The sequence below is a fragment of the Mercenaria mercenaria genome, chromosome 7, assembly GCF_021730395.1.
Source record: "Mercenaria mercenaria strain notata chromosome 7, MADL_Memer_1, whole genome shotgun sequence".
NCBI classification, from domain to species: domain Eukaryota; kingdom Metazoa; phylum Mollusca; class Bivalvia; order Venerida; family Veneridae; genus Mercenaria; species Mercenaria mercenaria.
This window is the reverse complement of record NC_069367.1, coordinates 41,171,590-41,197,551: the sequence shown is the minus strand read 5'-3', so window position 1 is coordinate 41,197,551 and position 25,962 is coordinate 41,171,590. Positions and strand designations below refer to the sequence as shown.

At 35.8% G+C, this 25,962-nt stretch overlaps 2 protein-coding genes across 2 annotated transcripts; both read left to right on the top strand.

Annotated features, from left to right (window-relative positions):
* Positions 1–13,208: 13,208 nt before the first annotated feature.
* Positions 13,209–19,598, top strand: LOC123555471 (2'-deoxynucleoside 5'-phosphate N-hydrolase 1-like). The gene is made up of 5 exons (XM_045346083.2): positions 13,209–13,339; positions 15,372–15,516; positions 15,842–15,907; positions 16,962–17,072; positions 19,220–19,598. Exons 2-5 carry the CDS (start codon positions 15,384–15,386, stop codon positions 19,321–19,323), a joined length of 414 nt encoding a protein of 137 aa, XP_045202018.2. The 5' UTR covers positions 13,209–13,339; positions 15,372–15,383; the 3' UTR covers positions 19,324–19,598.
* Positions 19,599–23,862: 4,264 nt separating this feature from the next.
* LOC123556067 (uncharacterized) lies at positions 23,863–25,728 on the top strand. Its single transcript, XM_045346662.2, has one exon. It carries the CDS (start codon positions 23,863–23,865, stop codon positions 25,726–25,728), a length of 1,866 nt encoding a protein of 621 aa, XP_045202597.2.
* The last annotated feature ends 234 nt before the right edge of the window (positions 25,729–25,962 follow it).

Below are 25,962 nucleotides of genomic sequence, written 5' to 3'. Positions count from 1 at the left end.
GTCGGATACAGTTTAAGATGCATTTTTCGAGTTTTTAATCTAGCAGTGTTATAAATAACATGCATATTATCAATTTTGCATGGAAAATTCAAATGCTTTTGCATTATCTTATCTCAATTTGAGACAAAATGAAACAATACATTGAAACCCACAGACACCATGTGTCGGAGCATTCTCTGAAGCTCAGTATGAACAGATGCTAAATAAAATAAAAATTAACTATTGAATGTATGCCGCAATGAATTAAAACTCAAACTAAATATGGTCAATACATATATACATGTACCGTACATTAGTAAAGCGGCTTGATCTCTTTCTTAACATTTGTAGTACTCTCTCTCTCTCTCTCTCTCTCTCTCTCTCTCTCTCTCTCTCTCTCTCTCTCTCTCTCTGCCTCTCTCACTCTTGCGAAAGATCAGATTTTAATTGTGACACTGTACTGTACTGATTTTGTCTTGTAACTTAAGCAACTGGTTCACGTATTAACGGTCAGTTCTTTCATGAGATCCAAACAGTCACCAGGTAGAGCCACACGCCCAATAGGTACATTGTCAACAAGGTCAATCATTGACGGTATGTCTGGTCGTCTTTAAAATGTCTAATCGTTATGATTGTTGCATGATATAAATCATTCAAATTTATCGAGGCCGTGCCAACTGCGCAACTGATCGAAAGAAAAAATGGTATGAATTGAATTGGATTATTGTAAATGCAGTTCGTATCATTAGTGAATATATTATTAAGTAAAATGGCGTTTAACGTTTCTTATAATTGTTTATCAACGTGTAATATTAAACATTTGTATAGCGGGCAGCTTGACGATCTAAAATGGCGCACTGTTACACCTGGAAAAGCAATTGTACTTCCATTGATTATCAAAGAAATGTCTGGACCTTCGAAGGAATATAAACTGTATTTGAATAAACGGTATCTTGAGTACAACAGCAGATATAAGGGAAGTATACCACGTGCCCCAGCATTTCGACGATTTTCGAAAACTAAAGTGAATCGGGTTGTTCGTAGACTGTCACAGACAAGTTCTGCAACATGTCGGAAGTTTCCGGAAGTATCCGGATAGAATATTCGGTAGATTTAAAAAACTCTAATATAGGAAATATCGATCTGTGACGAAACAAAAATTTTAAAAGGCAAGTATCAAAACGAGGAATATTAGATATATTAACATAAATATAAACACATAAGTGTATACCTAGATTCTACATGAGAAGAGAAGATACTCTACATATAAGCAACATTCAACAAAGGTACGTTTATTAAGGTCTGATGTCAGTGTAAATTTATTGTGCTACAAACGACAACATGTATTAAGATAAAGATGTGAACGTCTTCAAAAGTAATCTGTTAATCAGTATGCTACGGATTAGTGAATTAGAAGAACATATTAAGCTACATTTAAACAGGACATTGACAAACACACTCGGCATATCTTCATAATGAATTTTTTGTCAAACATATGTCATATATAGATTATTTGTTATATTCTGGAAAAAACAAACTGAATCAACAACCCCAACTGTCTCTACAACTATGGTTCTTGAAATGACTGTGGCACCACAAGTCTGTAATCATAAAGAAAGAAATGTTGCAAACATTATCACTATTAAAAATAATTATATAACATGTACAAAGAATTAAACTTCAGCTCTGATTTCTTGCATGAAGCTGTTGCTGCTTTTTTTTAAGACTGCAATATTGCAAGGATTGATTTTGCTCTTAATTTTTTAAACAATCACTATTTGTTCAACACTATGTCTTATTAAGTCAAAAACTTTAAAAAGGTGCCTGAAAATTAATTTCTGATGTCATATAATGGAACGCTTATTGAATAGCTCGAATTTATCGACCGGCAAGGCATTCAATAAATGTATATAAAGTGTCAGACACCTGACCAAGTTATAGTCTTTAAAAATCATATACATTGTACCTCACCTTTTTTCAATTTTTAGTTGTTGATAGTGCCACGCTGTTGTTTTACAAGTTAATCAAAACATTAGTTATCAAAACGTGATCGCCAGACCTTAGATGACATCCAAAAATGCTGCTTTGGCTTTGCCAGACTTGTCTTCTACTAACATACTGTGATTGCTTTGATCTTCACATCTTTTCCTCTTACAGCAACCATCCTTGGCACATTCTCATGCAATACAAAAAGTTTGAAAATTTAAGGATTTATGTAACTGCCTTTTTTCCCCTTTTTTAACAATAGAAGTACACGTTCAGGCCAATATATTATCCAGAGTAGATCCGACATTACTAGAAAATTACCGCCAGATATCATTTTTCAGCTACTTCAGAAAATTGTTTACATTTATTTTGAATAAGAGGCCATTTCTTATGCAAAAAAACTGTGAAGTCTACCCAAGCAGAATTTAAAAACCATTTATGTTGTCACTTCAGATTAAAATTAATTGTTTTTATTATTAACATTATTATACCAGACTTATATAGCGCCCTTTTCATGATAAACACGTTCAAAGGCGCTTTACAGCAACTGCAGCCACACAAGGCGCGAAATCATCCTCTACTAGTACAGACACAGAGCGATCTGACCAGAGGGACAGAGTGAGATAAAGCCCCCAGAACAGACAGAGAGAATTTTTCAGATACAGACGTGTTGTTTTGTTAGATTTAAGCTGGTTTTTAAATGGTATGACTTAGCAGAAATTACAGAAACAAAGCAGATTCGGAAAATGCTTTCATTATAAAATGAATGCTTGTATAGAGATAGCAGCCGTGACATGCACATGATAGAAATTGGCAAACACGCGAAGGAGAAAATGTGTCCCCTTTTTATTGTTTAAGAGGACATTGCTTAAGTACAGACGCTGCTTTTTTTTTCTTTTTGATGAGGGGTGGGTTTAAATGTTGGTTAGGTTAGAGTCACACTGACACACAATTTAGATCATATGTTGATTTTTCGAGCTTTCGATTGTGGAGGAAGACCTCAACAGCCACTCCAAACATTTATTTCAGGTATTTGAAGGCATCTGAACAGAGCCACCGACTTCCGTAAACTAGCTGAATTAATTCCTCATGAGCAGAATTCTACGTTCCAAGCGAGGGTTCGAAACCACATCGGTAAGGGTAAAGTGATTTGAGCCATACCATGAGAAAACCAACATAGTGCATTTGCGACCAGCATGGATCCAGACCAGCCTGCGAATCCGCGCAGTCTGGTCAGGATCCATGCTGTTCGCTAACGGTTTCTCTAATTGCAATAGGTTTTGAAAGCAAACAGCATGGGTCCTAACCAGACTGCGCGGATACGCAGGCTGGTCTGGATCCATGCTGGTCGCAAACGCACTATGTTGGTTTTCTCCTGATGCGGCTCATTTGAAGTCAATGTTCTTGACCACACGGTCACGGAAGCTCGTAAACTTACTTCTGGCATAATTTGATCCAATGCAAGTCCCCACGAAATATTTTTGGACATGACACTGTTGTTATAGTAATGGTTGATAATTACAAATATCATGTTATATATATTTAAGCAACAGGTGTTTTTTGTAAACCATATCACCAACTTTGAACACGACAAAAAAAGCACCTTAAACTTGACATGCAAATAGATCTTTGTCTGAGAAAATATACACCAACACTACTACATATATATGAAAGTAAAATCCATCACTTTGACAGTAGAAACAGTTCCGTTACAATTCTATAAATACCTTTTAATTTAGAAAAAGATCAACACCATACTGTTTTATTTATGCTGAAATGAGCATCGCTCAAGTTTCTGTTGATATAAAATAGAGCAGTTTCATTCTGGACAAAGCTTGTAGAAGGTGTTGAGGAAAAACCAAATTTAACTTCTATTACATATTAAATCAAGCTGATTTTGAAATTTATGCCGTTGATGAAGTTAAGTCAACTGAATTGAAAATGTGAAAGATATACCGTACGTAAACAGATTATGCATACAACCTTCAAATTTCATAGGCTTGTTAGTCTTGGTCAGTCAATGAACATTAATTTTGCGATAAAAAGGTCAAAGATTAAAGTCACAGGTGCCTGAATTTCGAAAACAAATCAAAATCACTTTTCGAACAATTTGACCTACAGACTTCAAATTTCATAGATAATTGGCTAGAGGGTAGATGCTCAGTACTGTTTTTGGTTCAACAGATCAAAGGTTAAGATCACAGGGGCCTGCATTTGGTAAACGTTTTCAGTTCAATAAGTTCAGAACTATTTGATCTAACCCCTTCGGGTTTTAAAGGGTTATTGGTCTGGGTCACAATATGATCCCCATTGATTTTGGGATAAGGGGCGTACCTGGGCATACAAAGTCGGCACCGTAAAAATGAAAAGGCTTAAAATGCTAAAAATGCAATAAAATGTAAAGCCTAGGAGTTTAGATGGCTATTTAAACTTCTTCATTTGAACAATATCATCTTAATGAGATTATCAAATTCGTTTTTGAAATATTAGACAGATTTGTGGTTTATTTAAATAATTGTGAATATAGAAAAACGTAAAGGGTAAGTGTAAATTTCATGGAATCTTAGAGCACAGCACAAAAACAGACAGAGCCACAGACCGCCAAATAGGTCTGTCACAAATAGAAACACTCACGCACACACGCACGCACGAGTACACAAACTGACAGCGAGGACAAAACGAATGGATATGTGTATATTGGAATGCTTTGGTTAAAGTTTTCTATAGAAAATATTACGCATAGAAATGTCTCACAAGAACAAAAATGCCCAGGTGACAAACTTAAGTAAAAACATTCGAACAATGCAAGCGAAGCAAGTGTATTAATGCCATGCAAAATATACAGGTAAACCCTGAAATGTTTACAATGTTTAATATAAGGTGATCAATTAAAGTAAACTTGCAATATCTTACAAGCTCAAAAGAACTATCCAGCTTTTAACAGTGTTTAATGTTGGGAGGAAGACCCCGGGTGCCTCCTTTAGACATAACTAGCCATGAACTGGTACTTGGATAAAGCCATGAATTGTAAAATAAGACAAAATGCATGTTTAGCTAAACAAAGTATAAATATTTATAACTAGTACAAAAAGTCTAGCCAATGATTTATATCTAATATTCATGTATACTAATTGGATGTTTTAGATTTAGAGCATCACTTCGAGGAATCATTTTGCGATAGAGATTCTATTGTGCATATCATATGGAAGCCTTCCAGCTGGCTTACGGAAGGTCGGTGGTCTTTGGCCGCCCGTAATGAAATAATGCACGGAGGGGGCACCTGGGGTCTTCCTCCACCATCAAAGCTAGAAAGTTCCCATATGACCTAAATTTGTGTCGGTGCCTCGTTATACCCAACAAATCTAATGTGCGTGCAAGTTTCTACGGCAACGACCGAGCATTCGTTTCTACTATGTATGTCCATTAAACCTCGGTGTATTGGGCATATCGGAAAATTTGTTAGCACAAAAACAGGACACCCGTCTTACTCTGCTGTTCAAATTTCAAATGACATGTGTTTTATTGGTAAACCAAGAGAGCAGCTGCAGAACAAAAATTATCAGCCGATGTTAAGAAAAAAATATAACACTCTTGGCGTGATGATGAAGATCTTTTTCATGGTTGCAATTAAATCTATCAATCTATATCCAAATCTAGATACCGAAATACCATTTAGTAATTTAGTAGTTTTAATTTGCGTTTGGAAATATAAGATGTTGTTTACAGTTACTAGAAAAAATATTTGCAATGTGTGGGTAGATACATTTATCAAAAACCTGTCAAAATTCAGATGCAGAAGTCATGCATTAAATTAAACACTGACGAAGATTTCAAAAATGATAACAACAAAAAAACTAGTACTTCCTTAATGTGTGCGTTAACGTTCCAATCATTGCCTAATAAGTATGCAATCTATACATTGTAGAGGATATTAAATAATAAATAATGATAACAACATCTTATGCGATTTGTTCACATGTGTAGCAGTTGGGATTAGGTAAGAGTTTAGATGCAGTTACCCTAGCACACACATTGTTAGGTCATTTGGCGATACATAATATGCCTGCGTGGGCAGTTGCACAATAATGTATATCATAGAATGATAAACTGCCTAAACAATTATATTATAGAATGACAAAGTGTCTCAGTGACGCAAATATTTTGAAACATAACTATATTATCTACTTTTATTGTTGATTTAAGTTGTTTTTTGTCCTAGAGTGTATTTTATAGAGTAATTCACAGAACTCTGACTTTTCAACATATTATGTCTGGCATAATCCATTTTGATCGAAGTAATTCAAGGAAAAATCTGCGAAATATATATTAAACATATTAAAATCTTGATAAAATTAGTAATGAAATAATGAATACTGGTACGGGCCAAGTATCGTGCGGGAGCGATCGAGCTATTGAAGCACACACTTTGCAGGGTAAAGTTACACTAGGGCTCTATACGAAAAATGATTATATTCCTCAAAGTATCCGGGGCTGCTCCAGCTGCAATTTTAGACACTGTCACGATCACTGCCAGTAAGCATGCGCGGTGTGATAAACTACGAATTTAAATGATTATTTTTGTTATATGTAGTATAAATGTGACAAACAAAATTTATTAATGCTGGAAAATAGCAAAAGAACGCATTTCTTGCCGAACATTTGTCAACATTTTCAAGGGGAGGCCCCAAAAACCCAATCCGCCGGGAGATGGAGACCCCCTCCCCCACATTCGCAGCATTTCTGCTTGGGTGGTAGCTATGCTGCTCATATCTGGCGTACAGTTCAAAATCATCCAGGTACGCCCCTGGCAGGTCAAAGACACATTCTTGAACTTTTAAATGCACAAAGAAATTGTAATGCTGAACTGCCAATAAATAAAATGAAATTATTAAAAATATTACGTAAAAAGCAACATAAACTTCTGCATTCGAGTTTGATAAAAATATTGAATGTCTTCTGGATTTCTCGTGATAAATCATGTTGCTTTATAAATTCATATAGAAATATTATTTATTCATAAAAACATAATGTTAGCATACCATGTTACAGAATTCGTGCTTTTTGTGTAATAGAAAATGAGAAAACATCTAGATAAATTTCTTTCGTTTTGTTTTGAAACTGTTTTTCGAACACTGAAAACCTATTTACGACATTCTTTAATACAACATGTGAAGATAATTTTTCTCGAGAAAAAACGAGATTCCTATTTTCTTAGTATAACATATTACAAATGTATATACGAAGAGCTATTGGTGGTTTGTTCTTAAAATCATGATAAATATCATTTTATCAAAAAGTAATAAATCAACCAATACAGCATTTGGAGTATAATGTATTAACATTTTTCTAAAAAAACTTATGAGCAATTCAACAAAAAATGATGAGCAATTCGAAAAACTTTGTGTAAACACACACATCATGTTAGTTAAAATCTGATTGATTACGAACTTTAATTGAACTTATTCTTTTCATTTATACAAGATAAATGTTAACTCCAAATTTCTTCCATAAAATTAATGTTTGTTCATGTAGCTTCTTAATTAATGAATCAAGCTTTTGATTTTTCTTAACAAAGTTGGTATATATGTATCATAAACCTTTAGGGGATGTTTTTCGGCGACGCCGTCTAAATTCGTTTTCGTTACCTATGCCACGTGACTTCAGTTTGCAAATCAAACTACTTGATAACGCATTATAGATAATTTAACAAAATGGAAGATTTATGCAACGCTCTGCCTGATTGGACGAGAGATTTCTTTCACTCTGTTGATTGTGCTACGCTGAGTGAAATGTAGACAAAGCGTTTATCCTAAACGACGCTGTTCACAGTTTTATAGCTAACTTTGGCTCAGTATATTTAGCAAGAACATTGATATATCTCAAAATGATAAGTAATTTTAATAAATATGATAAAAACCTGTTCAAATACCAACATATATCAAATTAAAGAAAGAGCTGAATACGGTCTGCGTATCACATGAATAAGGGTGTGATAAGAGTCTTTTATGTAGAGAAGTGCTTTTTAAAAGATTTTCCTTGTTACAATTGTCGTCTGTATATGAAAAGGCTTCTTGCTTTTGTGACTTATTCAGATTGCATATTAAAATGAATACTTGTTTGCTTTGATATATTTGTTATAAATTATTTAACTGATTTATTATATATGAATATTTTTCTTTAGTATGGTATGCAAATATTGAACTCAGTTGAAATCTGTTTTATTTTATATATGCTATATAATGACTGAATCTCATTACACTGAAATGAAGGTACACTGCATACAATTTATCTATGTGATATGACTACGATCAAACTTTGCTTATGAAACAGAAATATTGAAATAATTACAATTGTATGTTTTGCTTGACCTTCACTTTTTTATAGGTGTGACGTCATTGTCCAAAGATTCATGAATAGCGAATATGCTATTTGTTAAAAGCGGGATCAGTTGGCCTATTTTAGAAATAAATAAAAATAATAAATAAAAAAATCCTTTAATTGATTTTTTCTCATGTATTCTAATCAAACTTGATTTGTAGCATCTTTATTAGGCCCGCAGCCAACTTTGTTCAGCTGGGACATTTGATCCCTTTTAGGGGCTGCTAGAGGTAAAACTAGAAATGCCTTTATACAGCGTCTCATGAACAGCTTGGTGGATCTTTGTCATACTTGGTCTGGAGCATCATTATAAGGTCCTCTTCCAAATTTATTTATATGGGAAGGGACCACTATAGCTAAAAGTAGATATGCCTTTCTTCGCATTAACCACTAAAATGTAATGGATTTTTATCAAACTCGATGTGTAACAATATCGTAAGGTCTCCTGCTATTTTGTTACAAATGGGGATAGGGACCAATTTAGCTAAAATATAAACACGTTTAATGACCTCTTCTCATGAACCGCTTCATGAATCTTCATCAAACTACTGCTGTAATTATTCGTCTAAGGATAAACGAAACAAAATTGCAACCCTACGAAACCTTTGCGAAAAATTAAAAGAGAACCATTTAAATTGTTAAAGTGCGGTGTTTAGTTTTGCAATTTGAAAAATGTTAGATGAAAGATGAATGTTAGATGAAAAATTCATAAACTTCTTTCCTTATTACAATTCGCCGACCATCATTTTTAAAGATATTTCTTGTTTGAGATCTGATCCCTAGATTTTAAGCACACGTCACGCCATTACTGTATTAAAGTTTTATTACCAATATACTATAGTATGTGCTCATTAGATAAATCCTTAAAATTAATATGTATGTGAAAATAAGGGATATGTTTTGTCTAATTCCCACGTTGTGAATGGCCCTAATGAGTGTTAGGTGACTGAAACAGTAAGAATTCTTATGTGACTTGGATGGAGAAAACATTTACATTAAGTCAGCATTCATTTCTTTTATTGTTTTAATATATGAGTTGTACGAAAGGTAAACTACAATATAGAAGAGCCTTTTTGAAGGAAATCAAACTGCAAGCAAACTTTTAATCAGGTCATGCGTCGTATTCCACCTGTCAAATTTTAAATTGTCATTAGTTTTCATGATCTGTTAAACTTATTTTTATCTCTCCATTCTTCATAATGCATTGATTTGTGTGTATCTTGGTCGGACATTGTAGTGCGTAACATTACAATAAATTCCAATGCAATATTTGTGTAAGACATTGTTTTGTTTTGCTCATTGAATATTTTGTATTTGACTGGATATCAAAAACTTGGTACCACCTAAAAATAGCTATAGATGAAGTATGAGTGTTTGTCATCAGAAATGTCTATTGCATGACAAAGAAAATAATATGTAAGCCTTTATACATCCACAACTGCCTTGCTCAAAATGAGAAACTTTGAATAATGTATTTTATAAATGATAATAAGGGCTTTATAATGAACTCTTAGCTCAGTAGGGAGAGCGCAGGTCTAGGGATCGCGGGGTCGTAAGTTTGATCCCCGGGCGAGGCGTATATTTTCCGTGACGATTTGATAGAAGACATTGTGTCTAAAATCATTCGCCCACCACCTCTGATTCATGCGGGGAAGTTGGCAGTTACTTGTGGAGAACAGGTTTGTACTATTACAGAATCCAGGAATACTGGTAAGGTTACATAATGAAATACTGTTGAATAACGGCGTTAATCCCAAAACAAACAAAACTAGAGCTGCTTTTGAGAAAAACGCATGTCTCCCAAAACTGCCTAATCAACTAAATAGTAAGTCAGTCTTTATATACTGTTTACTCACTACAAATATACATTTGAAGAGTAAAAAGGCTGATTTTGGGTAATTCAAGGGCCATAATTCTGAAGTGCCTTGGGCGATTTGGCTAGTTAATGAACTTGGCCGAGGAGTTATGGTCAAAAACATTTTGTTCAAGTTTGGTGAAGATCAGATGAGAAATGTTTGACTTAGAGCGCGGACAAGAGTAAAAAGGCCGATTTTCGGTAATTCAAGGGCCATAATTCCGAAGTGCCTAGGCCGATTTGGCTAGTTATCGAACTTGGCCGAGGACTTATGGTCAAACACATTTTGTTCAAGTTTGGTGAAGATCGGATGAGAAATGTTTGACTTAGAGTGCGGACAAGCTTTGTGACAGACAGACACACAGACAGACACACACACACACAGACAGGAGTAAATCAATATGTCTCCCACACCACAGTGTGGTGGGAGGCATAGTTATAATGAACTGGCAATGAACTATTCTTCAGTTATATTGGTCTTTCATTTGCAAAATTTAGGTTAAAGAAAATGGGAAACTGATATAATCCGTCAAATTAAAACACATGTTTTCATGGACATTTCACATTTCATAACAAGTCATGGTCTGACAGAACTTACAACCTGCATGGTGCAATAAGTTTAAATGGTAATATTAAATATCACAAAATGTCGAACTTAAAACCAAGAGCAGTTGAAGTAAACGTTTCATTTCCGTTCATGGATTTCAAAGATTCAGAAACTAAAATTTTTCGACGGGGTAGTAAATTAATCCCATCTGGTGAAGCCCCCCCCCCTCCCACCCACACACACACACAAAGCCCCTCGTGCTAAATTTGATAAAAGCGGACGCAATCCTCAAACCCCTACTTTGATTTTTATTCAATTATATCTAAATGACGATCAGTTCAGTCCTTATATAAACAGATAATTATCATCTTAAAATTGTTACTTTTTATGTCTGTTGATTATTTTTTGAATTTTATAGTTTATCAAAGAGGTTGCGGTGATGGTGGTGGCCGCAGCCGTCAAATTTAATGGGGTCGATTTCGAGGAGGGGGCTGTACTACACTTACATTCTTAATCTGTTGATCGACCATGATCTCTATTTTTGTAGAATTCATGTTTAGTTTTATCATTCTATTAAGGTTGCTGATTTCTTCGCACGGTATATTTTCGATTATATTAAGTCCGGAATGGAGTTATATTAGGTATTATCCCTTAATTGAGTAAATACCAAAATTAATTTAAGTCCTTGATACGATGCAGAGATTACAAATTTGGATATTTTTCAATATGAACATCACTTTCGAGGAAATTTTCCATCAAAGTTCCAAGAGATCATCTTATAAATATTATTTACAATTTTAGGTATCGTGTGAATGTTTATTACAGCCTTAAGAAACTGCCTTGCCGCGTGATATATTTTTGCGAGTGCGCACTAATTATATAGCATTGAAGACTGAAGGGAAAATGTCAGTTAGTCACTTACCAAAATGAAAAGTTGCCGCAAACATTTTAGTTCACCAGAACAGAGTAATAAATGTTTGCAGGAGTTCGCCGGTAGCGGCGTCCTTTCGGCAAACGTTTCGGTGACTTTGCTGCAAACTAATGTTTATATTGTGTAAAAGTGATGTTTCTGTTATTCATTAATAAAATTAAATGAAATTATAATGTTGTTATGTAATAAATGAAATTGTTACAATTAACTGCATGAGGACAAAGCGATAATGGATGAAAAACTGCGTCAATATGCCATTGCCTGCAACTCGTGTGGCAACTGGCAACACAGAACCTGTGACACAGGTAAGTCATATTCATGTTATTATCATTATTTCTTGAATTGCAAGACTTCAGTAATGTCTTTTGTGGAATACTTATATTCCAAATTGTCTAACTACTTGTTTAGCAAATATGAAATTTTCTGTCAAAATCTGATTAACTACCTTTTACCATTTAATAATATCTTCATTTCATTTTATAAAATATTGAAAATTTGGCCAGAAAGAAAAAATAATATACAGATCATAATCACATAATGAAAAGCAAACAAATTCAAATATACAATTAATCAATGCATTGTCAAGTTAATCCAGTCAGAGGTGATGGTCATTTTGTGTTTCGACAAGGGGGCGTTTTGACTAGGGGACGTTTTGACTTGATACCCATCAAAGACATCTTATACGTTTCATTTACTGTTATGACACAGTCTAATTAGGTAAAATCCTCGAAGTTACAGTCAAGTCGAATGGTATGGTCTTGATCACCAAGGTGACCTATGTCAAAGTTTATCATGTCAGTTGCACAATAATTTCATAATAATTTCCAATATGTTGCTAAAAACAACAATGACAATTAACAGCCGCATCCCTTGAAAATTTATAATAAATGTCACTCAAGTCTTAGAAACATATATACTACAGCTATTTGAAGAAGAAAAATCTTTTGACAATAAAATTTAAGAACATATGACATTTTCAAATGTAAGGAACAAGTTTTATGTTTGTTTTGTGATTGGATCTAGACTTTAGAATGCTTGCGGACTGACCAACATTAAGAAAAAAGGTGGAGCATCAGGTAAGATATAATCAAAAACATATCTATCTTTAACCAAGGCATTCTGTAAAATAAATTGTATGATTAAGATCTTTTTTATTGTGTCAATACAATTCGTAATATAATGATGATTTTATGTAGATTTACTTATTACTGAGCGGTCTTTTTGCCATACGCAAAGAGCGCATGCGAATTAAAATCAAAATATCCGGTTAAACAACAGGGCAAAGATGTCTGGTGTCCGTACGTGCTTTAAGATAAGATAGTTAGATAAGATAAGATACGATAAGACAAAGAGCTATAAAATATATTTCTTTGGATAAAATAAGTTGTATTTCAAGCCGCCAAAATGTGCTTTGGATCATAGACCACGTGATCTAAGAAACGGTCGATCGGACATTTTGCTACTGTCAACAGAATTGAGTTAATATAGTGCGCTCTTGTATATTGTAACCGCCAGCCTCAACATGCCGTAAGGCCATTTTTAATTTTATCGGAATGGTTAGACGGGCGCAAAATAGTGAATTTTATTCCTCTAAATACGTCAATAATCAATCAAGTAAAACTGAAAGCGCGAGGTCTACAAATTTTGAAAGACACAATATTCGGTACGAATTCGTTAATTGCTTTCACCACTTACACAAACACCTTGCTTATACTTATATTTATTTTGTAGATTTACTTTCTTTAGCTGTCACATCGGAAATGGTTGTGCTCACTGTAATATAATGCGTTTTCGCGACATGTTGCGTCGTGTAAGGTCGCGCACTGCTATTGATTTTTTCATACTTTATGAAATTACTCCGTCACACCATCTTTTAATAACATAACAAAAAAATCAGTTAGGTTAAAGTGACAATTAAAATGTTATACATTCAGCTGACTGTACAGTCTACAGACACTTGGGAGGTCAAGCCCCATCCCCTCACTGCCCCTGCCAAATATCAGTCAATATATTGCTTGTCCAAGGAATACCAGAATAGATCAGAGCTTGGTTGGTGTTACGCAGTCAGATTTACTTCCACAGTCATTTGCTGCGATTGCCGTGAGGTCTAATTAAGGCACTGGTTCACAATACTGCATATTTTTTTGTCAAGGCCTCTGGTTCGCTCCCTGCTGTGGGCGACCTGTTTTGGGTTGTTGTTTTTTTTTCAAATATAATATTTTTGTTATATTTTCATCTTCTTTTTAATGATATAATCTCAAGATAAAAAAAAGATTTGTAGAAAAAATCTCACTCAGTCGCAGTCACAGTGGGGAGCCAACCCGTTGCCCTGACAAAAATCATTCAGTATTATGACCTACCCAAAGGCGCGTTTTAATAAAAACATCGTAACTAAAATTACAAACATAAAAGTAGGCACTACATATTTCTTATGTCTCATAATTATGTGCAGCACTTTTCTTACTGTATAAAGTAATACTAAATCATTATAAATAAAATTCAGTTTTTACAAAGTTCTTTTTTTAAAATGGCATTTATAGTATATTTTGTATGTTTAATTTTGTTAGTTAGGTTATAGATCTAAATATTATCTGATAGACATGATAGATGTTATAAGTAGAAGCATTCATAATTGTAAGTCATTTACAGAAATGCATCCAGGGTTTTTTTTTTACCAGGAGGAGAAGGGGCCCAGGCCTCTGATTTGGGGAAAACAACAACTCGGTATTTGGGCAAAGGGGAATAAAAAACCTGATGTAAAGTCAATTTTTGGGGAAAACTGCATGATTTTAAAGAAATTTTCTGAGAGGAAGGGGCCTATAAACGGCCCCTATTATAAAGGAAAAAAAAAAACCTGGCATCTCGGAATGATATATACCATACTTTTCCGATATAAGAAAAACATGAAGTCTTTCATTTTACTTTTCACAAACTATTACAACTATAAACATTATAAATGTGCATTTGCAATATATTAACAGGAATGTGAGAGAATTTTGTTTGCAAAGGAATAATAATGTGTAGGATTAGATCAGCTGATAGGCATAGAGGGAATGCACACAATCCCTTAAAAGGTCACAAACTAGTATTGTTTAAAAAAAAATTATTCAGATGAGGCAGTTGGTCTCTTTTGGGGGCAGCTAGAGCTTAAAATAGAAGCCACTTTTAAATAATTAATTGCTGGCTGCTTCTCATGAACTGCTCGATGGATCTTCAAACTTGGACTATAGCATCATTATTTGGTCTTCTCCCAACTTTGCTTGGCCCCTTTTCGGGGCTGCTCGAGCTAAAAAAGGAAATACCTTTAAATAACTTCTGATGTATCGCTTGGTGGATCTTTATCAAACTTGGTGTGTAACTTCAAAATAAGGTTGTCTCCTATGTTTGTTAAAATGGGGCCTTTAAGGGGCCACTAGAACTAAAAAGAGAAATACCTTTAAATGCATGAAGACTGTTCCAACAGCCATCCGCTTTTGGGCAGTTACAGCAAAATGTAAAAAAAAATTAAATAACTTAAATGAAGTGCTTGAATGTTCACTGAACTTGGTCAGAACTCAGAAGGAAGGTCAGATGGTCAAGGTCCTCTTCAGGTGAGAGACATGGGCTATTTGGGCCTCTTGTTTGTTGTTTACAATAGCAGTCACTAGTCTGAACTCTAATTTATAAAATATGTTAATTAGTTGTTTAAATTACAGGGTTAGTCAAAAATGAAGATATATTTTTGCGGAAGTATCAGAGCAGGACGTCAAGATGCAGATTTGTACGGCCGTCTAATTAATCAGCTTCAAGCCTATGGCACTGTTTTGACTGAGCATGTGGGCTCAAAGCAACTTGATGATTGTATGTTCGCTTTTATTCCAATATTATATTGATAATTACCAATAATGATAATATTATAACCGAGATGTATATTATTGTAAATTGCCACTGTCAGATGACATTTTTAAACTGAAACTTCTCTACAAGGTTAGTATGAAAGAACATGTCTACCTGAAACAGTACAATTGAAACCTGTAATGTCATGAATGTAATCAATAATTTAATTGCTAATTATGCTGATGCTGATATAAATTATGAAGTCTGTTCTGAATATAATAGTGCAAGAAGTTCTTAATATTATTTTCTCCTAAACCTACAACTGTTTCAGCTTTTTTTCATATTTCAGCTGAGAAAACAATGACAGATAAAGCTATACATGATAGAGATGTTGATTGGCTGACAAGTTGTGATGGTAAAAATGTAACTCTTGCTTATTGGGTTTAGATGCTTGAAACTTTCTGCCTATAACTTTAATTTGCTGGGTAGCATTGTGTGGAGGTCCATTATCAAAAGCTACTTGGGTCAAAATTGCCCCAGCCCTTGCGTTAACATATATTTCATTGATGTATACAGGAAATTTAAATTTAAAAATACTCGTATAAAAATGCAATGCCAAGAGCTTACTAAGTTAGATATTTGGTATGTAGCATTGCCTAGTAGATCGGACTAATTCCATTCAAAATTTGTTAAATTCATGCCTTTTGGGTTAAAATTGACCTAGTGCTGACAGTGATTGTTTTATTTAGACATATATAGAAAAAGCTGTAAAAAGAAATCAGATACCATTGGCCAAATTTTAAAATCATTTCTTGAGGATGGAGTGGAGATCAAGGTTAGTGTTACTCTACAAAAACAGTTTCTGGCCGACGAGTTTTAGAAAACATCACTGGTGTAAGATTGTATTGCTTGATCATCTTATCATGATGTTTAATTGTTAACTTTAGTGCCTTGAAAGATAGCGTTATTTGCTATATACAGTGTTACTAATGTTAATAAAAATCACATGCATAGAAAACCAAAGCGGCTCTTTGTGCAAGAGATATGAAATAACAGGGGAATATAATATGATATTCAAGTTAAACAAGTTTGGAATTTTTGTGAGGTAAAATGATATTATTATTATATACACCATATTAGAAAGTATATATTCTCATATTAATTACCTAAAGAATGAAAAATAAATTAAACAATGAGCAAAAATTGACACTTTATCATTTAGAATTAGGCATTGAACATGAAGAATATTGATCCCCACTTGATCCCCACTGCCTTGGCATTCCATATAAATAGTATCATTGTTTTAGGTGACAAATTAAGTGGAGAATATTTTAATGCAAAGTTAGAGTGACACTTTGTATAGGCAAACATGAACAAGGTTCTTCGGAGCTTTGCAGTAAAGAGGTTCTGTGGAGTTACTTGTTGCTATTTGTGATTAATAGAGCACTTTACATACTTTTTCTTTCCAGTTGTTGTTGCTGAGGTAACCCAGCCATCACTAGGTGTAGGCTATGAAATTGGTAGAGCTGTTGCCATGAATAAGAAGATACTGTGTTTGTTCCGACCATCTCCAGATAAACGTATACTCATTTATTATAGCTAGTTCTGTGTTTTGAAATGCAGGTTCACAAAAACCTTAAGCAACAATCTCACTTGATGTTTAGAAAATATGTATCGAATTTACATACCCAGTTTATATCCCCTGCCAAAGGCGGAGGGATATAGATATGGCATTGTCCACGAGTCTGTGTGTGCGCCTGTCTGCAGTTCAAAATGCAAAAAGTATTTAAGCTAGAGTCGTCAAACCTCACATAGTTATTAATTAGCACAAGCTTTGCTCACATGTAAAATTATTCTTCTTGATGCAGTAAAAGCAGAGTATTCCCCCTTGGTATGGTAGAAAATAGGAATTTTGACTTTATCTGAGTAACTTATTGATAGATCTTCAGGAAACTTTACACAAAATAATGTAGATCACCATGGACAGTTGTGCATAGGCAACTGTTGCCAGGATTTCTTCAGTAACTGCAGAGTTATTGCCCTTTAACTGGTTTAAAATACATAATGTCCCACATAACAAAGTAACACATGAAACTTAATACAAGTATAGAGGGAGATGTTGTATGCACAACTTTCATCAGAATCTCTTCAGTAACCAGAGTTATCCCCCTTTAATTGTTATAGAACCAGTTATTTTCCACATAACAAAGTAATCCATTCTATGTATATTCGTGAAACTTAAGACAAATATAGATCACCTATGGGTGGTTGCGCACGCACACCTTTAATGAGGAAATCATAAGTAACTGCAAAGTTATTAGCCCTTTAACTGTTCAAAATTTTTTATGAATTCCCTCATTACAAAGTTACCCTTTGATGGTTCTTCATGAAACTAAATACAAGTATATTTGTATAGATCAGTGAAGGGCATTTGTGCACATTCAACTTTTGTCAGGATGTCTTCACTAAGTTATTACCCTTAAGTTGTTCTAAAATGCATAAATACCTGTATAACCAAAAAATCAATAGAAAGAAATTCATTATATTTGAATTAATATGCAACAACATACATAGTGTGGTGGTGCGTGCACACGCAGGCAGTTGTCATCAAGATCTCTTCAACAACCAGAGTTATTGACCTTGAATTCTTTTTAAAATCTTTCAATATTTCCAACATAATGAAAAAGCCAATAAAAAGAATTTCATTTTATATAGTCAAATATACAACAGGAAAGTGCAGTGATGCATGATCAACTGCTGTCAGGATCTCTTTGATTGTTTTAAATCGACAGATTCCTACATTATGAAATAGTCATATACTTATGATAAATTCATGCGATAGAAGCTGCATTTTTCAATTGATCTTCATGAATTTTGGTCAGAATGATTGCCTTGATGAAATCTAGGTCAAATTCGAATGTGGGTCATCTCCAGTCAAAAACTAGGTCACTAGATCATATCAAAGAAAAAGCTTGTGTATGCAATAGGGACTGCATTTTACACCGAATCTTCATGAAATTCAATCAGAATGTTTGTCTGGATGAAATTTAGGTCAGGTTTGAATGTGGGTTTTCTGGCTTCAAAAACTAGGTCACCCAGTCAAATTAAAGGAAAAGCATGGGTACACAATAGGTGCTGCATTTTACACTGGATATTTATAAAATTTGGTCAGAATGATAGCCTTTATAAAAGCCTGGTCGAGGTCGAATACGGGTCATCTGGGGTCAAAAACTAGGTCACTACTTTCAAACAAAGAAAAACCTTGTGTGTGCGATAGTCTGTATTTTTCAACTGATCTTCATGAAATTTTGTCAGAATGATAGCCTTGATGAAATCTAGGTCAAGTCTGAAAATGGGTCATCTGGGTTCAAAAACTAGGTCACTAGGTCAAATCAAGGAAAAACCTTGTGTATGCGATAGAGGCTGTATTTTTCAATTGATCTTCATGAAATTTGGTCAGAATGATAACCTTGATGAAATCTAGATAAATTTGAATATGGGTCATCTGGGGTCAAAAACTAGGTCACTAGGTCAAATCAAAGAAAATACTTGTTTACACTCAATATTTTTGCTCCAATTTTAATGAAAATTGGTCAGAATATTTGTTTCCATGAAATCACTAGGGCAAACATGTTTAAACTGTTATGGTGTGTTTCTCAGGTGAGCGACCTAGGGCCATCTTGGCCCTCTTGTTTGCAAAAGTAATTTCTTGTTTATTTACTTGCAGGTTTATCAGCCATGATATCTGGTGCAGATAATGGAACAAGTTTTATTGCAAAGAACTACAAAGAGGAAGATGCTGCTAACATATTCAGAGAATTTTTGTCATAGTGTATGTCTGTAGCAGGTCTACAGAGTTTTTAAAACTGCCTACTTTAACTTACTATGGTGCTTTGTTTATAGATAAAACTGCCTACTTTAACTTACTATGGTGCTTTGTTTATAGAAACATACCATTGGATATTAACCGGTAAATAATAAATGTATATCATATTCATAACGCATTCAGAATCAACTTAAAAGTTGAACCATTCTTTTCCTGCCAGGCCAGTGTAAAAAGTACTTGAAATAGCAGTTTGTCTCTTATTAAAGACTAAGAAAATTCACAGTGTTTATTGTTTTGTTTTTAGCTCACCTGAGCACAAAGTGCTCAAGGTGAGCTATTGTGACCAGTCAGGCCCAGTCTGTGGGTCGTCGTCTGTCAACATTTGTCTTGTTAACACTCCAGAGCCCACAGTTGTGAAACTTTTGTCAGAATGTTTGTCTTGATGATCTCTAAATCAGGTTCTGAAACTGGGTCATTCGGGGTCAAAAACTAGGTTACTAGGCCAGATCAAAGGAAAGCCTTGTTAACACTCGTAGAGTCCACAGTTTAAGTTTGAAACTCGTGAGAATTGGTTAGAATCTCTAGGCCAAGTTTGAATCTGGGTCAGTTGGCGTCAAAAACTAGGTAACCCGGTTAAATTGAAGGAACCGCCTGTTAACTCTAGAGGCTGTAGGTCCAATTACATGCACTCGGATCCAGGGTAATCATGACCCTCTTGTTTTTGTTTGTGTTGAGTTTAATGTCACACAGACACCACTATAGGTAATTGGCAACTTTCTAGCTTTTTGTGGTGGAGGAAGACCCCAGGTGCCCCTCCGTGCATTTTTTCATCATTGGTGGACAGCTGAGTAGAACCAACACCTTAATAAATAGCTTTATGGCTTCTCACATGAAGAAATCTAAACCCATAGAGAGGCTCGAACTCGTATTTGTTAGGGGCAATTGATTTGAAGCCGGCGACCTCAACCACTAGGCCGCAAAATGATTAATGCATATTGGATGACCCTCATCAAGTAACAAGATATGTCAGCAGACAAGGCCTTAGCAGGCCTAAACTTGGTAGATGACCCATATTGTTTTTGGAGTCAAGGTCAAGGTAACGGGCCTGAACCTTGACAACCGTTAGTTTCCGCTCAATAATTTGAGACCCACGCGACCCTGAACCTTCAAACTTGAAAGCATGATTGGGCTTATGAGGTAGTTACTAGTAACCCTTTTGTTTTATGGTCAAAGATCATAGGGCCTCGAACTTTAAAAATGTTTTCCCTAGATAACTTGAGAACCACTCGACCTAGAACATGGTTGGGCTTATGAAGTAGATGACCCCTATTGTTTTGGGGGTTAAAGGTCAAGGTCGCAGGAGTCTGCACCTTGACAAACGTTTCTGAGTCATTTGACCCAGTGTCTTCAAGCTTGAAAGCATGACTGAGCTTATGAAAATTATGACCCTTATTGTTTGTTTAGGGTTAGTAGGTCAAAGTGGTCACTGGACTGAAAATGGGACTACCATTAATTGGAGGCATATGTGTTTACAAACAGCTTTTGTTTTTCACTTTGGATAGTCACAGATGTCTAGATTTTTTGTATGCCCGTCTCTGAAAGAGCGGGCGTATAATGTGAACGCCCACGGCGGGCGGGTGGCGTCCAAAGCATGTCCGCTCTCTTATGTTTTCACCCGATCTTCACCAAACTTGCTGACAATGTTTGTGGGCATTATATCTCGGCCAAGTTCGATAACCACCCAAATCGCCCCAGGCACTCTTGTATTATGGCCTTTGAATTAGGCCAAGTTCGATGACAGTCTGGCACTCTTGTTTGACATGTTTGCGTAAAACTATCATAGAATGAGTAGTGATACTAGGTCACAGCTACATGATTTTGTAGTGAGTAAATGTAACCTGAAAAATCTCTTTAAAATACATAACACCTACATTTCTGTATATTTTACGGCAGTTTTAGGATAATGCTTCAAAACTGGGTAAGGATTTGTACTAGCGATGAGTTGTAGCTCTGAAAATTTCCCTTTTATATAGAATACATGTATATAGGAGATACTTTGGTACGTATACAACCAAAACAAAGCTTGCCAGAGAATATTCTAAATGGGAAGGTTATTTTTGAGTGTCGAATATTAAGGGCTTATTAAGAATTAATACTGACAGATACAAGTGAAAATACTAAAACACACACTTCACAACTGGTATCACTTCCCTCGTGGCTTTTATACATCCGCTTTATTATCGAATGGCGATGTCCGCCTGTCCGTCAACATATTTGTTTCTGGACTCTTAGTCAAAATAATAATAGCTTCAGCTTTCAAACTTCACAGCAAGAATAAGTCCCAATGGAGGAGAAATCCTATACAATCTCCAGGTCCATGGTCGAAGTTTAGGGGGTCGAGGTCACAGCGACCTTGAGATTGAAAATAGTTTCCGAACCTTAAGGGCTACGGCTTTCAATCTTGATACAATGACTTAATACCAATAGAGGAAGATCCCTATTGATTTTGTTATTAGTGGCTCCAAGGTCAATGACAATGATTTTATTTAATTTCGCGTTCTTGGGTCTTCCAAATTTTACTGGATACATCACTTGAGGAAGATTCCTTTTTTTTTTTTTTTCAAAGTTTTTTTTTCGGGGGGAGGGGGGGGGGTGCGGTTTCGGGGTCAGTAGACCAAAGGCCAAGGTCACAGTGACTGGCAACTGAAATTGGTTTCTGGACTCGGTCATAAAGTATAGCAGCAACGTAATTAAATGACTAAATACCACTTGGGGAAGATCCTACTGATTTTTGAGCCATTGGCTCCAAGGTCAAAGTCACAAGGACTTAATTTCTGGTATGTTTTCGTTTCACAACATATTAGCTACAACACTCGAACAGCTAAGGACGACTTGAGCAAATTTTGTGTTTTCATGTTGTCGTGTTTTTGCCTCTCCAACACGACATGGCAGAAATCAGCAACCAAATAGACCCCAATCCTAATACAGGAGTAAATTAGATCATCAAAGATTTACTCAACTTGGCAAAGGAATAACATTTTCTACAAATCTTGACCAAAAAATGCATGCGAGGCCACCATTTCAAAACTGTATTTCAAAGTTTTCCAGGGAAAGAACCCCCTGATCCCTAAAATGACAGGAATACCTCATCTTATGCCTCAAAATTTAGACCAAAAAAGTGCAATATTTTCCAAGGGGAACCTCTGAACCCCAAATCCAGTACCTTCTTTCGTATCTCAAAATGTCGACCAAAAATGCACCAGAAGTCTCCATTTTATACCTACATTTCAACATTTTCCAATGAGCATCCCTATGACCCCCCCCCCCCCCCCCCCATACCAGGAAGGTCCAGCCCATACGCACACCTCAAAATCAAGAAAAAAAATCACCTGGGGTGCAATCGATTCATACTGTTTTTTCGAGGAGATCCCCTGACCACCTCAAATATTTCCGGAATACGATCCTGTAATGTATACTTCACGTTAGACTGTCACTTTTATACACTTTAAGAAAGTGGCACATTACGTCATTTTATTTATATATAATATTTGTAGTTAAAAGGAACTACTTCGTACCGCATTGCGCATGTCTGCGCAATAATACATCATTCTCAGTGCATGTGTTTCGACAGTGCAACATCACTGGATGGGGATCGCACAGAATCAATGGACAAAACGATATCAGGCGAGGATTTTGCTCTTGATAAGGAACAACCTTCTTCCGAAGACCTCAGGTTTCTTCTGGAACGTATAGAAAGGCGTCTTTCGGATATAGAGCAACGTCAAGCTTCCGCGTCTCGTGCTGCTGGTGGCAGCCATTTTGGTAACGTTTCTTATCACCCGGAAACGGAAACTAGACAGCCGCCATCTTCGGCCGCTACTAATTTGCCACACCAGGCCTCTGCTTTTCCTGGTGCAAGTACTAAGGGAACTTCAGCCAGGCAGCCTGAACCCGATGAGATTCAGGAACGCTTCAATTGTTTGAAGTCGTCTTTGGACAAAATAATTTTACCAACGGATCTAAAGGTACACGATTCTAGAAATGGTATTAAACGTGAGGATCAGCCTCTACTCAATGTTGTAAGTAAATGTAGTAGATACACAGAAACAGCTTTGAAATATCTGCATTCTGTTAGTGAGGATGAAGGACCAGTAGACTTGTCTCCATTAGTAGTTATCTTGACTGCACAGATTAAATACCTGCAGGACGAGTTCTCGGCATTATTAGTGAAAGGTCGCTTTGACAATAATACAGCTCAATTTTTCAGAGCACTCCAACGTAATAATTCAGGTTTTACCAGTGAAAGTTTGAACAATGTACGCATAGCAGCGGAATTGTGCAGCATTCCACGTCCGGCACCCCCGTATCGCCCACGGACTTCAGGGTTTGGTTACCGTCAACCATTCACGAACAATTACTATAACCCTCGACCAGGTCGGGGACGAGGTGATTCATATAATTCGTTCAGAGGCAATCGTCCCCCTATGCCAAGCCATACATTTGAGAAGCCCTCGAGTGATACTAATTAATACCATTCATGTAATATGAGAAATCCTTTGTCAGAACAGTTACATAATTGGGAAAACATTAACACTTCTAGTACAATATTGGAATGGATTGCTGACGGAGTCAAATTTCCATTTACAAGTGAATGTGCTTCATTTGAATTACCTAATAGACAATTTAATTTGAAAGAAATCGACTTCATTAAGAAAGAGATTGCTGATTTACTCTTGTTAGGTTGTATTGAACAATGCGATGTTAAACCATTTTGTGTTTCACCCATAAATTGTGTACCAAAAAAGAATGGCACTTTTCGCCTTATCACTGATTTGCGTGAAGTAAATAAGTTTTCTACACCACCAAAATTCAAATATGAAGATATTGAAACTGTTAAAAAATGTATTTTACCGTCGGATTATATGGTAACGCTCGATTTGAAGAACGGGTTTTTTCATATACCAGTGCATGTATCTCATAGACAATTCCTTGGTTTTCATTTTCAGTCGGTGTATTACCGGTGGACCGTTTTGCCTTTTGGACACTGTTGCAGCCCATACTTTTTCTATAAGACATTACGCCCTGTGCAAACATTCTTACGTTTAAAGGGTTTACGTTTAGTACTATACGTTGACGATTTCATTTTGTTCGCTGACAGATGTACTATTTCTGAACACACACGTCTATTGCTGCAGTGTTTATCGTCTCTAGGCTGGACAGTTAACTTTGACAAGTCGGATTTAACACCGTCTTTAGTTAAAATTTACATTGGTTACGAAATTACAAATAATAGTGTTGAAACAGTTATTCGTATTACTAAGGACCGCATTAAAAAGTTACACAAGGATATTAAAAGAATTTTGAAAACTTCCGTTGCATCGGCAAGATTTTTAGCCAGAATCGCTGGGCAGTGTATTTCTATGTGTAAATGTGTTATCCCAGCAAAACTTTTGCTACGCAATATTTACAGACTTCTTAGAACTAGGTGTTCATGGGATGATAAGTTAACGTTGGACCAGTATTGCTGTAATGACTTAATTTGGTGGTTTGAATCTCTTGCTAATTGGAACGGCATTATCGTTCAAAGTCAAATACCAGACGTACAGTTAGTTACGGACGCATCCGGATTTGCTTGGGGAGCATGGACAGGTCATTTGAAGGCTCAGGGATTTTGGAGTCGAGATATCTCGTACCGCAGTTCAAATTACCGCGAATTGCTAGCAGTGTATATGGGGCTAGCCTCATTCATACGCGAACTGAAGAACAAAAAAGTTCAGGTTCTATCAGACAATGTGACTGTAGTAGCCTTTCTAAACCACATGGGTGGACAATCCCAAGCATTAGACTCCATAGCAAGGGACATTTTTCTACTAGCATGGCAGAACGGCATCACAATCACAGCATCTTATTTGTCGGGAACAGACAATTGGCAAGCCGACATGTTATCGCGCCTTCACTCAACGTACGAGTGGATGCTTCATCCAAAGTTATTTCAGTGGATCGACCAGATATGGGGACCTCACACGATCGATCGTTTTGGGTCCATGATGACCACTCAACTTCCAACTTACAATTCCTTATTTTGGGATCCGCTAACGTCGGGCGTAGATGCACTCACTCAAAAGGATTGGAACTTGCACAACAATTACGTGAACGCTCCATTTGCTTTACTTCCGAAAATATTAACACTTTTGATAGATCAACAAGCCGAGGCTACAGTAATAGCACCTTGGTGGCAAGGTCAGCCATGGTTCAATCTTTTGAAAAGAATGTCAGTGACCAATCCGATACCTTTGGCGCTTTCAAACAGAACTGTGATTCGTGTTGGACCGAAAGCAGAACCGCTAAAGAACCCAATGTGGAAACTTTACGCGTGGAGACTATCTGGTCAACAAGATTGCGCGTATTAGGTTGGCAAAGTACAGTAGCAAAAACAGTGAGTTTTAGTATCGCTCCTACAACATTAAAAACTTATAATAAATGTATTAACCAGTATGTACAGTTCTGTAGACAGCATCATGTAGATTTTTCAGACAATACAAATACTGCTACTTTGGCTAAATTTTTGTATGAACAGGCCATAAAGACTGAAAGACCCGAGTAAAGTTTGACTCTCACTTCCGCGGCAATTACCTTTTTGTTTG